This window comes from Argentina silus, assembly GCF_951799395.1.
Source record: "Argentina silus genome assembly, chromosome: 4".
Lineage (NCBI taxonomy): Eukaryota > Metazoa > Chordata > Actinopteri > Argentiniformes > Argentinidae > Argentina > Argentina silus.
In genome coordinates, this window is record NC_139658.1 from 12,613,187 (window position 1) to 12,629,631 (window position 16,445).

Below are 16,445 nucleotides of genomic sequence, written 5' to 3' on the forward strand. Positions count from 1 at the left end.
GGCTGTAAGAGAGGCCAATCAGGAGGGTGCCAATTGCACAGAGGAGCCCTGCGGAGGGCACTGTCAGGGCTGCTTTCACTTTGAACAGAGGGTGGCATCGCTAGGGAAACCAGGCCAAGGTGTCATACTTCACCAGTATTCATGTTATTCTTGCTTTGTGGTGCAGGCTGGTGAAGATACGAAGCCGGTTTAATCGCACAAAAGCCCAATATTCAAACATATTCAGGTATTCTTTTACCCTTCAGGCAATCATTGATCTGTAAGTGATTGGATAGGTCAAAGTAAGGTTGCCACCAAAATAGGCAAGACACAGAATGGACGCGTCACTCCATCATAACCCAACCCATTGTGACGTTCAGTCTGAGTCTCAGTGTGGTCCTATCGACCGCTTTCCTCTTGACCGTGGATGTGAAGGGAGAATTCCTCGCCAGAGGAATCATGTTGTTTATTTAGCTCGCCACGTTCAAATAACACAGTCTGAGAGGAAAGGAGGACAGACTTGGCTCTAAATCAGACATCACCTCTAAATCATCACCAGTGGTTGAGTCACAAGGACGGACTCTTACGCACACAGCCAGGCGCTAATACACTGCAGAAGGCCTGAGCTCACCAACTGGATGGTGAACAGTCAAAGTCAGGGAGTGGACCACAGTGACTGTGTGTGTGTGTGTGTGTGCCAGGATGCTTATGTGTATGTGCGTGTGAGTGTGTGCGCACAATTGTGTGTGGCCTGTGCCTGTGTGTGTGTGTGTGTGTGTGTGGCCTGTGTGTGCTCACGCAGCTAGTGAAATAATCACATTGAGTGTGGTCATTGTCGGGTGAGCCGAGGTTAGCTCTGGCCCTGTGTTTCTCATCTGTGGATGGGCTAGTGCAGAGTAGAGGGGAGGAGAGGAGAGAGGGAACGGGATGTCCTAGGCAGGGTCTCAGTGGAGGGAGAGGTCTCTGGTTCAACACGGGATGTTGGAGTGTTTATGCTCCACCATCAGTGGCAGCTTTGAAAACAGAGGCTCCACGTCATGTCCCCCCCTGAGATGTTGCCAGCAGGGCCATGCCCCTGTGTGAGCGGCTTTGGCAGGGGAGGTGGAAAACGTCACCCATTACCTAGAATGCGCAAACGTGTGCGCACACATACACGCAAGATGAGAAACCACAACTTGGCACAGACATGCAGGGCCCATGTGGAAGCATATGATGTTTATCTAAGTTGCATATTATCCACCCCCACACATGCAAATATGCGCACACACACACACACACACACACACACACACACACACACACACACACACACACACACACACACACACTCCCTTGTTTTGGGTGATATGTCAGAATTGTTTAATTTCTGTCTCAAAGAACATGATGTGCTTAGACCTAATATAAAGCCACACCCTGAGTCCATTGAACAGTCACTATTGATACACTATGTACTATAACACACAAGGAACACACACACGCACACACACATGCACACACACACACGCACACACACACCCTTGTTTTGGGTGATATGTCAGAATTGTTTAATTTCTGTCTCAAAGAACATGATGTGCTTAGACCTAATATAAAGCCACACCCTGAGTCCATTGAACAGTCACTATTGATACACTATGTACTATAACACACAAGGAACACACACACACACACACACACACACACACACACACACACACACACACACACACACACACACAGAAAGCCCTATGAAGTCTTACAAGATGAGCCCATTATCATTATTTCCACAGAGATCTCGGGAGTCGTCCTTCTAAGAATTTGAGCTTGTCAATACAACTTAGGAAAATAGGCTTGTAACACACACCTCCAGCTAATCTATATAGACACCCAGTGCCACTGGCATGAATCTTCTTCCAGCCACAACAAGCTGGTTCTGCATCTGGAGACTCATTGCCTGATGCACCGAGATAAAATTAGACAGAGGGTATCAGCTGCTATAATTAACCAGTAATGTAACGGCTCTTCCACAATGATGGCGTGAAGGGGGTTCTCCTCATTACGAATGAACACATCTAATGCCATGCCACCATCATGGATGGGCGTATCACCATTCAACACCCCCCCCCCCCCCCCCCCCCATAAACAGAACGGTTGGAATATATATATATATATTTTAATTTTGGAATAACGACTGGTTACTGCTTGTTTGTGTCTAGAAACATTTGGTTGATTTGTTGTGAAACAAGACATTTCCAAAAGCTGTAGGCGGTTCAGAGCATTGGAATGCTCGGGAGCTACAGTCCCAGACCTGAATGGGGGGATTGAGAGTGCTTGACTTGCGGTTAACTGGGTTAGCTCACTGAGGCTGTCATTCCTGTTGAGTCTTGAGAGTTTCCCTTCTGTCTGATTGTTATTCAGAGCGCAGTAGTGACGACAGATCGACCTACATGACAGTTCCCACGTAAGACTCCAGGTGTGGTTTGCTGGGTTTGTGTATGTGTAGGTGTGTGTGTGAACGTATGTGAGTGTGTAAGTATGTGTGTGTTTGTGTGAAGAAGCCACCCAGCGTGCTACAGCGCAGACACACCGCACCGGCGCACCGACACCCAGAGGAAAAAACCCGGACAGGAGATTCCGAAAGGAAAGCGGTCCACATTCCACACCTAGCGTTACCATTCCGGAAGCTGTGCTTTGCTCATATAAACCCAATGACTCAGAAGAAATATCAAAATATTTAGTGGAACTTTTCCCTTGCCCAGTCCCAGACAGACCAAACCCAGTCGAACCAGAATGAGAGTGCTCCAAAACGATGGACGATCCAAAAAAGGAGGGGAGGGGGTGACCCTTTGGCACAGACTAGAGTGCAATGGAAAAAGAGAGAGGGAGGAACAAAATGAGAAAAAAAGGAGAGAAACAAGCACAAAAAACTGTTTAGTCAAAGAACTCTCTCTTTTTTGCTCTCTCTCTCTCTCCCTTTCTCTCTTTTTTGCTCTCTCTCTCTCCCTTTCTCTCTTTTTCGCCGTGCGGCCGGTACCTTGGCTCTCGGAGCAGGTGTTGGGCAGGGTATAAAGGCCATCTGGAGCGAGGGAGCGCTGAGCAGTGAGAATGAAGACTTCCACACACTGACAGGGCTCAGACGAACCATCTGGTCCCCCCTGCTTAAGAAACCTGTTCCCACACCGGCCTCCGCTGCTCAAACTCACTACAAACATACCTGTTCACTCACTCGCCTCAGTTAGCATCTGCCCTACGGTGACTAACTGGGTGTGAAGACCTACTTCTTGCTGTGAGAGATTCTTTACAAGTCTTTATTTTCTATCTTTGGAAAGTGGAGTTGGCATAGCATGGCGTGTGTGAGATGTACGTTTGGACAAGGGATGTCAGTCAGCAGTCTCTTGGCTGTCTATCTGTCCTTCAGCCTCATCTGGAGTAGTCAGGTGACCCAGGCGGCCGTCTACAGACACTCAGGTACAGTAGAACCTTGGTTTCATGGCAGAGGAACAGGGTTACTTACACAGACAGCCCTCTGTTCATTCTATTTGACTGACTATCAGAGTGTTATTAGACATCTATTTCTACCCATCGTGTTGTCAAAATAGTTAAATAGAAAATGTCTACATTTATTTCGAAAGATAATTCAATAGTGACATTATATGAGCAAGATTATGTATACAGATTATGTATAAAAACAAAGCCAAAATCCATGTTGTGTTGAGATTGGAAAATGTATATGGTATCAATTCATAGATTATATTATCAGACATATACATATCTCAGTTTTTGAAGTCACGTACCTCTTATTTTTTAATGGGAACGCTTGCATCTTTCACCAGTAGTGCAATATTTCCCTCTAGTGGACAGTTAAAATAACAGTATAATTCACACTTTTTAAAATATATAAGTCAGTGATCAACATATGGTTTAATTTCCTCCTGTATGCCGTGATTTATGCCTAAATTCATGTTCAGGTGCCAAATGAAATTCTTCATTGTCTTTATACTATTCTTTTTGACTGCAGGTCTGTGTATCCACAAGGAGGTTGAGTTTCAGGCTGGCCAGACATTCTACAAAGCTTGTGACAAGTGTTTCTGCCACGAAACCGGCTATATCTGCTTCTCGTGAGTAAACTGATGTAATTACGGGTTGGGTTCATAAGACCCATTTGAAAATGTCGTACCTCATAAAGACAGGTATCAATTATCAATTATCAATAATAAACAATTATTATGATTGTCATTTCATTGTCACTGTGAAGTGTAATTACTCGTGTTGTTTTGATTGGTATTCCCAGGCCCATGAAACCTACCTCCTGGCCAAACAAGTGCCAGAGGATTCCGACAGAGTGTGGCTACCGGGTGGTTTATAAGGAGTTGCCAGAGGTGGAATGTAGAGCCTACAGCTGGATCTGGTGATGGCTCAGACACTTGCAGCTTCTTGTAAAATAACAAGACTTTCCTCTTGCGGTTGACTCTGACCCTTTTAACAACAAAGGAGACAACTTCCGTTCTCTGGGTTCTCCAAGGCTAATACGAGTATGAGTCACCAACCATCCTCTCGTGTGTGTGTAAGCCATACTATACTATTGTACCAGTATTATTGCTCAGCTTCCAGTCCTTTTCGCTCGACCTTAATGACCACTGACCACTTGGCTGAAAAGTGCACTTAAGACGTGTAACTTTTGGGGACTAATGCCTAAATCTCTTGATGTCAATGGACGACTTGCGCTAAAGTTCAAGTTACGCATGCAGGTTTTAAGTAAGGACACAAACCTCAGACCATAATGAATGCCAATAACAATATTGTACCATCTTGTGACCAATAAGACAAACCACATGGTGGTATACATCTCTAGACTCTCCTGCTACATCTCTGAAATGTGGACTCCCCAAATAATTTAGACCAGACACTCTTCATTACAGAACAATGTTACAATGGCATTTAGCTGTATTCCCTGCAGTATTTTCTGAAGTGTTCCTTTGTAGATGTTCAGTCTTCTGTATGACATTGACTAAGTGGCACTGTTGCAGTCCGCTAGGTTTACAATGGGAGGAGAGAGACCATCAGTCACTCCAACCTATTCACACTCCAACCGTCGCTCGACTCTCCAACCATACTTGTAGCCTGGTCTGTATGGCTTAAGACATTTCACCATTAAATTCACTGTATGTATTGGTATATTTTCTTAATAAATACTTTGTATATGTATGATGTGTTTATGAATTGCTGCAAATGGGACAATATATAAGATAACACTTCTGAATTCATATAAAATACAGGAGTGGTGCACTGTGCGCCGGTTTTCAATGTTATCGTGTCTTGGAGAAGGTATATGACATTGATTATAGAGAAACACATCCTTGAATTAAATAATCAAAACTGCCATTTTCAAAATACATTACCATCATGAGTATTTTATTATCAAAATGCATTACATCTCTTCTGCTTTTAAATTTTTTGGAGGGGGAGTCCAAATAGTTACTACTATGCTGTGTAAAAAATAAAACAAAAAGGTAACGTAATCAAATATTTCAGGGACTCCAAAGTGAAGAGTAAAAGGAGACTCTCGGAACAGACCCAATCATCATCAGAATCTGACCATCTGGCGGTCAGACCCGAAAAGAAATATCATGCGGCAAATTTAGTGTACTATATTTTCTTCGTACAGTTTATGACACATTTTTATACAAGTACACATGATCATACATATGTTGTTTTGTTTCATTTAGGTTTCTTTTCTTTCTTTAATTAAGGTGCTGGTAATTTTGGGTCACAAATTTTCTGAAGTCTATTGTCAAACATTCATGTAACAAGTGAGTACCCTTATGTCTGTTGGTGGATGAGGCATGAAAGGGGACAGGTCAAGTGTCCAGTCAGCTGACCAGTCCCTTTGTCTTAAGCCTTTCCGAAGCCCCAACCTGGTTCTTGGGGTGACAAACACATTTACTCTCCTCAGCCAAACGGTAAAACGTCTGGTCCAAACAATGAAGGTCCGTCTTCCCACAGTCTCCTCTCTGTCATGAGGAGACTACAACTTGCATCAGCAAATGTCATTTGACGTCGTTTAAGTCCCACTGCAGTGGTCATGGCACATGACTCGTTAACTTTGCTGTGTGATTTTTCTTTTCTTTATTTTTTTTTTAATTCAGTTGGTGAAGACCCTAATAAAAAGGGGGTACAGCATTCTGTGGAAAGGGAAACTTCTTGAAGCAGCACTTGCGTAAAAAGAAAACAAATAAGGAGAACACAGCAGCTTTTTCTTTTTTTATATACCGTTCAAACCATCCCCGACATACACTCACTGAGCACTATATTAGGAACACTATACTAATACTGGGTAGGGCCTCCCTTTGCTCTCAAAACAGCCTCAATTCTTCGTGGCATTGATTCCACAAGATGTTGGAAACATTCCTTAGATATTCTGGTCCATGATGACATGATTGCATCACGCAATTCCTGCAGATTTTTCAGGTGCACTTTCAAGCTGTGAATCTCCCGTTCTACCACATCCCAAAGGTGTTCTATTGGATTCAGATCCGGTGACTTGGAAGGCCACGGAAGAACACTGAACTCATTGTCATGTTCATGAAACCAGTTTGAGAAGACTTTTGCTTTGTGACATGGTGCATTATCATGCTGGAAGTAGCCATTAGAAGATGGGTAAATTGTGGCCATGAAGGAATGCACATGGTCAGCAACAATACTCAAGATAGGCTGTGGCATTCAAGCTATGATTGATTGGTATTAACGGGCCCAAAGTGTGCCAAGAAAACATTCCCCACACCATTACACCACCTCCACCATGAGATGGTGTACAGGTGTTCCTAATAAAGTGCTATGTGAGTGTACATGATCCCCCCTCCCCTCTTTTCTTAGGTGGCATTCGGAATGCAAGGATTGGTCAGAAGGAGAGAAAAAATATATTCTCAATACATTTTCCAAAAAGAATCCGACAGGATTCAAAAAAAGAGAACAAACCCAACAACAGAGGAAAGAAAAAAAACGTATTCTGCTTCTTACTTCCAACTCTGTCCCTGCATTCCAACACAATAAAACGTTTGTAACAATTATTATGATGAAATTTGATGAAAAAATATTTTCTGATTCCAAAGGACATATGATGCATTGAATCTACCTGTGTGTAGAGAACTGGGATTAGAAATAACTTGATTTTATGGACAATAATTTATTGGAAAACCAAGACTGCAGCACCATGAATTATAAGACCTGTCCGTCTCATGTACAATATAGCAAATCTACTGTGAAGTACTACTAAGTAAAATCAAAACGGTCAAGTGGGGATGAAAAAAAAAGAAAGGAAATCAATGAACAGTAAAGAAAGGATCAAGAGTCTTCAGAAATAGGCTACGGTTGAGAGGAACAAAAAGCTGGAAATCATATGGAATGATCTTTTGAGGGAGCTCTTGTTCTCCCACCCCCCAAAGCATCTTTATAACGGATGATACACACGTACGCTCTGCTCGTATCGTTTCCCCTTTCCAAACGAAACAGTTTTACTGCAGGACAGACTCGGCTGTTTGGCCAAATCAAAAAAGTAATCTCGACAAAAACAAACTCTGCTTGAGTTACAACTGCATCCCAGCATTATCAAACCAGGTACCAAAACAACAGGTACGCTTTTTTAAAACTTTGTACAGATACTTGTGTTGAAGTTTTACCTTCTAATGTTACTTTGCCTGTTTGCACAGTCCGTACACATCAGGAAACGCAATTTCAAATTACACATGATTTCTCTTTTTAGAACGTGTCTTTTTTTTCTCTTTTCCATTATTCCTTGATGATGTTGAAGTCCTTGATTAGCTATGTGCAGAATGCAGTAATTCAATTTCAGCAAAAAAAAAGAAAAAGAAAAGACAGAAAAAAAGAAAGGAGAAATCCATACAAGAAGTCCTTACTCCTCTTAGGTCAGTACGTTTCCCCTCCCCTACCCCCCAAGCCTAGTTTCTCCACAGGTTTTAGGTGAGGAGGTACGCGATTTCACACACGCTCACACAAACACGCACACACACACACACACACACAAACACACACAACGCCCTAAAAGCTTCCCGACTGTGTCCTTACTCCCGACCCCTGTATGGGGGGGTGCTGGAACTGACTGAGGGGAGCCCCGCGCTGCGAGTAGTGTTGGGCGCCGGAGGCTGAAAGAAGTCTGGAGCCGGCCTGCAGCACCGACTGCCCGGGGCTGCCTGGTTTCAGGGTCCGTGCCGCCTGCTGCTGGCTCAGTCTGGAGGCGTGGGACATGGAGATCCCCGCAGCAGTGGCAGCACCCAAGTCTGTTTTAGGGTTGCCGTGACCCCTGGAGCCCGGGGTGGGAGACCCCGACGGCCCGTGGTTCAAGAGACTAGCTTTCAGGTGGCTCCCGCTGCTGTACACTTGGGATCCGTCCATACTGCTGCTGCTGCTGCTCTGCTGGTGCAGGGTGCCCCCAGGCGGCGGGTTGAGGGGCTGTTGTGGATGCTGCTGTGAAGAGTCGAGGGACAGGACTGGGTGGGAGGAGAGGCGAGGGTAAAAGCCCTGGCCTGAGGAAGCAAGGGTTGAGGGGCTGTAGGAGCCACGGAATGGAGAGGAAGCGCTCTGCTGCTGCAGGAAGACTGGACTTTCCGTCTGGTGATGGCTCTCCGATAAGGGAGGCTGCACCTAACAACACCAAAATACACAAATAATAACTTTAGACACATTGACACTGTACCGTACACTAAAATAAATCAATTCACTTTCCTCAGTTCAAAGTCCAATAAAAGCCCAGATAGAAAGTTAACAGATTCAGATTTCTTCAAGAGGAAATACTTTCCACAGCTCACAGTACATAAAAAATACATGTGTAACAAGAAACAAGTACCACTCCATCAACATGTGTGATACACGTACGCTTCCGAGCCACATACCTGGTGTGTGTAGACAGACGGGCTGTGGCTGTATCTCTGTGGGCTCTTCATGGGAGAGGCCAGTGGTACGGTCTGGATCTCATACCTGTCTGCATCTGTTGGAAACCGGTTATGATCTTAATAGGAGAACAGCTGTTTCTGGCAAAACTGAACTAGAATAATTGGAGCCCCAATGTCAAACACCAGATACCCGTAACAGACTACATGTCAACAGTTGAATCTGACAACAGTTGAATTCTGAATTTACTACCACACAACATTTATCAGAAAACAAAATTGTGCTGTACCCGGGTCCTTGTCTCCAGCCGAGCAATCTGTTCTCTTCAGCACACGGTCCATCTTGAGGCTGCCCCTCAGTACCCGCTCTAGAACCCCTTGGCCCTCCCTCAGTCGCTCCACCGTTGTCGGCACCATCCTGGGACAAAGCCAAACACACAAACAACGTCATGTACATTCAGTGACAGAGAGGGGGTACAGGACATTCATCCAAATTACAAAATGTCATATTTGGTTCCTTACCCTGAAGGGAGTCTACGGACAAGGACACACTTTGGTTCTGCTTATCTGGGCACCGTCACTAAACTGCTAACTTTAGCATTTCTAACCAAAAACCAATGGAAGTCAACGGTCCCTAAATTAGCATGTTTGAAATGTCGTAACCAAATCATCCCAAATTCTCTGAAATTACTTGATTTAAATGACTTTGACATGATTCAGACATGTTTATTACGGTCTATTAGCTTCCATTGGTTTTTGGACAGACCCGGCTGCAGTTAGCGCTTAGAGACACTGCCCAGATGAGCAGAACCAAAGTGTGGATTGAAGTCTGTCCTTGTCCATAGACTGCTTTCAGGGTGAAAAACCAAATGTGAGTTTGTAATTTGACTGGAAACACAAAGCTTAGATGCAAAATAAATAAAACATTGTGCAAAAGGTCTCAAAACATAGATTACAGAGAAAGACAAATGGCTATATAATATTACACACGTCTCCTCAGTCAGTGTCTCTTACCAGTGGCTGTTGCCGTCTTGAGCCCTGGGCTGCTGTTGCTGTGAAGGTCCTGAGGACTGGGAAGTGACAGCGTTGTGGTGGTGATGATGATGGTCCGGGGGGCTGACCTCCTCCACCTGGGGGATGGAGGAGGAGGGGTGGGCGGGGGAGGAGAAGGAGCTGTGGGGAGAGGCCGGGGGCTGCAAGTGGAGGGAGCGAGGGCCTCCGGGGGACTCAGCGCTGGTGCAGATGGAGCTGGGGCGGGTGGGGGTGCCCAGGGAACTCTCAGAGGGATCCCTGCTGCTCCCCTGCTTCCTCTTGCGGTACTCCAGCAGAGACACCTGAGGAGTTGAAAGGGAGGGGGGAGGTGGGGGGAGTACCTGCGTCAACCAACTGAGGGGAGTACATGCACAGCCTTGGTCCAACCATGATGTCACACTGGTAGTTTGTTTCGCTCCATTGCTTGCATTGCAACACCAGTTATCATTCAAGGACACTATGCCGGTACGGCCAGACGACATGCATCAAGTCAACCATTAGAGGACTCACCTACCTGGAATGCATATTTGATATATTATAACAAACACCCAAAATGTTCCCATTGCACCTAACTTGAAGAGCAATAGTTGTGTCTGACTGTGGCTGAACTTCCTGTCAATTCTGCTGCAACTATTGGTGATCAGAAATGGAGTTTAACTAAGACAAACATGGTGCAAGACTACAATCGGACCTTTGGACATATTGTGGACTTCCAATGGACATATCCAATGTACCTTTACCATTTTCTCCCTCGAATATCAGCACAAAACCATGCTGAACCATATCAAAAGGGAACTCGAGAAAAGAGCACTCCATCTGTCCTGGTCTTACACCATGACAACAACATTTGGAGTTGATAATATTAGCAGAATCTGGAAGCCATCACACTTGCATAGGTTGTCTCGATAGGGCAAACAGCTTTTTGTTCTTTATGAACCATTAGTAGCGGGTCAAATGTCAAACATCAACACAGGCAACTTGTCATCATCATCAAATGACACATCACCACATACAGCAAACACTGTGAGAGGTAAAGAAACACAAAATGGAAGGGAAGAAAAGGAACCACGACAAAAAAAACAAAACCACAAAACACTCACAAAGTACATACACCCACAATCAGAGACAATGGAGAGAGAACAGCCCGGCGGAATGTCGTTATGGCACAGGCAGGACACTCGAGGGTTAAAGAGGAGGAGAGATGAGAGAGATGGAGCAGGCTGGCTGAATGGACAGTCAGATATGGAGGCTTGGGGGAGAGTTGAACCCAGAGAAGGGCCAAGAGGAGAAGAGGCTCTGGGTGGGGATTTCTAACTTTAGAATGCATATTAGGATCTTGATACCTGCCAATTACATGTTTGATACCTCTTGGGTCTTTTGAGAGGCCACTTATGCCTTGTGTCCAGCAATGACATCGCCTAGCTTGCCTCTGGTTTGTCAGTTCAGGAGGTTTTTCTTCCCAAACAGTAACTGCGCCACTGCATGTTCAACCAGTATCTCAAGCAAGACATTTTCTCACTTGACTGGTTATTGCTCAGCCCCCTAAATCAGAAAAGGTGAACGAGAGACACTATTTGGCTTTGTAGACTACTTCCATGGGCCTTTTGATTCCCCTTGGGCCCTTAGGGGCTGCTCGGATGGGCAGGATCTGACTTGGGCATGAGGATGAGGGGAACGAGGGACAGAGCCATGATGAGATGGACGGACCATAGAGCAGCAGGGCCAAGCCCCGAGATGATATCATGAACCATCAGGCTCAAGACAATGGGTGACCACAACCACTAGGCTACATGGTGTTGGGTTGAAATGACAAATGTTCCTGTTTGATTTATAGATCATATTTTGTATGTACTGTTTTGGAGAAAGGTTTGGGATTGGAGGGAGGGGGGGGAGGTTGTATGCGGATGCAAAAACAATATTTACATGCACACTTCTAAATGTAGTTGTATGGAAATATTCACCATATTTTGTACTGGCTTGTATTCACTTCTTACAGCTATAGGCTGGTAATCTGGCTTTCCTGTCAGCAGACTAATGGTATGCAGGTTGGCCCTCTGCCTTGGAAAAAAAGTGGAAGAAAGACTTGGCAAAGGTTTCAAGGAGCATAGGGGGAGTGAAGTGGGGGGGTAAGGGTCAAAAGCTACAGAACACAAAACCGTTGGGCTAGCTGCAGTTGGAAAGACAGAATCCAGAGAGAGAGAGAGAGAGAAGTGTACATTATTTGAGAAGCAAATTCTGCAGCTTTTTTGGGGGGAAAGAAAGTAGAAAACAAATGCGGCCACAGAACATTAGAACTGAGAGACACTAATTATATGACACATATAAACACCACAAGTCTAGTCAGAAAATCATTTGCAAAATGATTATCCCCGTGTCTGTTTTGGTTTCATTAAATTGATATGGAGTCACTAGGACCAATTGGTACATTTGACACAAAGTGAATGACAAAACACAAAGCAAGGAAAAAGCACAGAATGACTTTAGCCTTGCTCTTTTCACAAACCACACTCATAATATCACTCTCTCCCCTCTAAGTCTGACGTAAATAATTAATAAGTCATTCCATAAATAAGTATATCTCCATTCTTGCATGTGTTAACCTACTCACAAGGGAAGTTTAAATCAAACTAATATATAAATCAAACTACAAATAAATAACTTCATTAACAGTATGATTCAGAGAAAACAAAAAGACACACTGAGAGGGTTGGAAGACTTGCCTTCTTCTTTTGTGGTGGGTTGCTGGTGTGTGGGGGCGTGCCGCTGTCTGGGTACCCTCCCCCGTAGTGAGGCTCGCCATAGGGCGACAGTGAGCCGGGCCCTCCCTCCGCCAGGAGCCCCTGGCCACTCATGGCGCTGTAGAAGGACTCGGCCGGGGAGAAGCTGCCCTCCGATTGGGAGAGGCGTCTGTCAGTGGCGGGGTTTCCCAGGTTGGCGTTGAGGGGCGAGCAGGTGTAGATGAGGTTGAACTCTGTCCTGAACGCCTGCTCCCTGGTCTGGGCAGAGTCAGAGGGTGTGGCCGAGACGGGAGTGAGGGAGCCACCCCCTACGGAGGCCGGCCCCTGCGACTCTTGGGGAGGCCCCACAGAGAGGGAAAAGTCGTCGGACGCGACGGGCACGGGGCTCTCCAGGCTGGAGGACAAGGAGAGGTCGGGAAACTGGGCGCGGGGGGCGTCAAAGTCCGGCCTTAGGCAGGGCTATGGGGGAGAGGAGAACGGGAAGGGAGGAAGGAAAGAAAGAGAAAAGAGTTTAAGAAAACCCAAAGAAGATTTCTCCCCAGTAGCAAAGTCTGTACTCCCTGCCCTGTGTTCCATGTCCAATAGAACCCTGGCCTCAGTGCTGCCCCAGCTTCTCAGCCTGGGTTTGTGGGGGTGAACACTTACCTCTGGAGAGATAGACTCCGGCCTGTGTACAGGAGAGGCCTCTGGAGACGATATGTTCTGGATGGGTGGGAGAGAGAAGGGATATGACATTTGAGAGATGTGTCATACCAACAATCAAATATAATGAGTGCCCAGAATAAGAATCATACACATTGTGAATGATGCAGCAATCGGAAAACTGTACATCACTTAATAAGAGACAGTGCTTTTGAAACATCTCCCAAAACAATACAGTCATGCCCCATTCATAGCATTGGTAAGCTCTGTATGTATGCGCTTGAGTGTGTGCCTGTGTCAGTATGTGTGGTACATTCTGCGTATGTGTGTATGGTGTGCGTACCTCGAACTGCAGCGGAGTGTTGCAGCGGCTGGTGGGTAGCGAGGGCAGGGGGGAGTACGCCATCCCGTTGGGCCGGTGCTCCTCGCCGTGGTGGGAGCCCAGCAGCAGGGCCGCGGCGTAGGAGGCGCTGAGCTGGGGGTGCAGGGGGTCCGAGGGCAGCGGGGGCGTGATGGGGGACAGGGGACGCAGCAGATGGTCCGACGAGGGCCCGGGCGCTGCCTCCGAGGCCAACTTCGTCAGCCGCTTCTTTAAGGGCGCCGCGAGTTCTTCGTTGGAGGAACGCGCAAGAGGAGGAAGGGGAAATGACAGTTAGATGATCTGGCTGTTGAAAGTGCAACGCATACTGACACATACAACTGCTTGATATGTCTCATGTAAGAGATACTTCTGAGATTTTGTTGGGTCTCAGTTGAGATCATACAGACATCCTGAAAACCTGAGACAATGTGGTCGTTGTCTCTTCAACTCATTTGTCTTTCCTGGTGGTTGATAGCTACTCTGTACAGAACAACGACACACCACACCTGAGGATATCATGTGAGTCACTGTATCTGTATCTGTATCTCAACAGTCTTTCCTCTATTCCTCTCTCTTCCCCTTCTTCTTTCTCAAAAAGCATTGGAGGAGAATGTCCTAATGGGAGGTACTTATGTCTTCTCCTTCAATGTGTTTCGAGAAGGAAGCGAGGAAGCAGGATAGGAGGAGGGGAGGAAGAAAGGATAGACTATTGGGAGGCACCCGCTGAGAGTGGAAATGTGTTCCAGTTATCTAGTGCTCTTAGATAACTGGTAGACTATGAATACAAGGTGTTGGGTGCATAAGAGCGGGGAGGGAGGGAGGTAGGTACCGGCGTTGAAGGGGTTGGGGGTGGAGCTGCTGCTGTTACTTTGGTGTGAGGAGGTGGATTCCGTGCCGTCCTCCAGGCTGGCAGAGCATGTGGTCTCATCCTGGGCTTGTTTGATCCATCTCTGTGGAATCGGAACATGACGCAATAGATTTAGATTAGTTAGTTTAGTTTATTACTTTGACAATTGTATAAACAAAGCACACATCATGAAAACATACATTTATTTATTTATTGAATATAGATCCCCATTAGCTGTTGCATTCTGGGGTCCACATGAAACAGAAACATGGTATCAGGTCAGGAAATCCGACCTCCTCATTGTAAAACCCCAAGAAGCGTCAAGGGGAGTGATAAAGGAACAATACTACATGTTACAGTTTACCACTGCTCCAGTCGTAGTTAGGAATACCTCAGTCAGGCGCTGTAGCCATACTACACTGTAATGGATAGTAACGGATACTCAACTACATTTCCCATGTATCCCCAGACACCTCTGACACCCTTCACCGTCCCTGAACTGTTTTACCTTCTTGAAGCAGCCGTAGGTGCCGTCCATGCCGACTGGGCGTGGCCGGCGCCTCTCGGGGTTGAAGGGCGAACCGAAGCGAACGTAGTGTTTGGGGGCGGTGCAGATGAGGCTGGGCGACTGGGCCAGGCCCGGCAGCATGTTGAGGGTGGTGGCCAGCACCGTGGGGTCCGTGGTGATGCGGAGGGGCCGCTCCACCGGCACCTCCACCGGGGCCTTATCCAGGACCTTGTCGTTCAGCCACTCTGTCACCAGGTACTGGTAGGGAAGAGTGGGGGGGGGACATTTTAGACGGTTCGGATGCGTTTACATGGGGTAGTTTGGGTGGGGTTCAAGTCATTGCATATGGAAAGACTACGACATGAGTTACACATAACAATGTTTAAACAGCACTGTTAAAACGATCGAACAAACTCAACCTATATGTGGCAAAACATATTGTATCATTAAGTCCTGGTCTTCAGTTTTCAAAACTAAATAATCTCAACCCACACCTCAAAACATCAAATACAACCCTCCACACTAAAACCCATCTAACTCTCTCTCTCTCTCTCTCTCACCTTCTTGGTCTTGGGATAGCGCAGGTTGCCCTTATTCAGACCTACGACGCCTGGCCCCAGGCCCTCTGCGTCCAGGAGTTGCCCTGGTCCCAGGCTGCTGTCCCCCAGCCCCAGCTCTGCCCCAGCGATCCCCTGGGGACCCCCCTCCTCGGTGGCCGCGGCCCCCTGCTCCGCTGCGGCCTGCTGGGCCAGGGCCTGCCGCTGGCGCCGGGCGCGCTGCGAGGAGCTGGAGCGGTAGCGCGAGATGCGGCTCTTGGGCCGGGGCTTGGCTGTGCGGGCCGGGGGCGGCTTGAGGGGCGCGGCGGGGGCCGGGAGGGAAGGGGCGGACGTCGTCAGGGCTTTTTCGGCGTCGGCTGCAGCGGGCTCCTGGAGGGGACAGAATATGTCGTCAGGCAGGAAGTGTGGATGTCTAAGAAAGGCGTGTTGAAATTAGACACAAAGTTCTGAGTTTCTAAGAAACGAATCAATGCAGAGTGAAAAAAAGAAGCAGAGAAAAGGCAAGAGAGGAACGGAGGAAAACAAAAAAGGTGGAAGTGAAACCAGGAGGAAAGCAATGAGAGAAACAAAGACTTAAAGTAGTGAAAGGGAAGAGTGAGTGACATGGGAGAAGTCCCACTCACAGTGACATAGGTGGTGCGGCGGGTGCTGACTCCCACCCCTGTGATGTGGGGCGCAGGGTTGCCCCCCGGGGGGTTCCCACCCCCCTCCTCCGGTTCCAGACCCTCCCGTTTGGGCTCGTCTGTGCCCCCCGCCGCCCCCTGGGACGTCCTCTTCTTCCTCTTCTCCATGTTCTCAAACACGTGCATGATGGCTTCTGCCTTGCGCTCGTCGCGTGTCTACAGAGAGTGGGGGAGTTCAGTACTGGTGAGTGATACTGGAAGTGAAAGGCTCTCCATCTC

General features: G+C 46.9%; 1 protein-coding gene across 8 annotated transcripts in view; it reads right to left on the reverse strand.

Moving 5' to 3' along the window:
* Positions 1-5,346: 5,346 nt before the first annotated feature.
* Positions 5,347-16,445, reverse strand: part of setd5 (SET domain containing 5) — a 30,753-nt gene continuing 19,654 nt past the window's right edge. For 6 of the 8 annotated variants that reach the window (XM_083668252.1, XM_083668251.1, XM_083668255.1 and 3 more), the window contains 11 exons: positions 16,167-16,382; positions 15,547-15,912; positions 14,987-15,244; positions 14,461-14,581; positions 13,614-13,879; positions 13,274-13,330; positions 12,611-13,087; positions 9,873-10,192; positions 9,149-9,276; positions 8,862-8,956; positions 5,347-8,613 (listed from right to left, as the gene is read on the reverse strand). In XM_083668252.1, the coding sequence (XP_083524378.1) occupies positions 8,011-8,613; positions 8,862-8,956; positions 9,149-9,276; positions 9,873-10,192; positions 12,611-13,087; positions 13,274-13,330; positions 13,614-13,879; positions 14,461-14,581; positions 14,987-15,244; positions 15,547-15,912; positions 16,167-16,382 (2,907 nt within the window). In that variant the 3' untranslated portion in view covers positions 5,347-8,010. The remainder of the gene's footprint in view (positions 8,614-8,861; positions 8,957-9,148; positions 9,277-9,872; positions 10,193-12,610; positions 13,088-13,273; positions 13,331-13,613; positions 13,880-14,460; positions 14,582-14,986; positions 15,245-15,546; positions 15,913-16,166; positions 16,383-16,445) is intronic. The other 2 variants (XM_083668253.1, XM_083668254.1) reach the window with 2 other exon arrangements.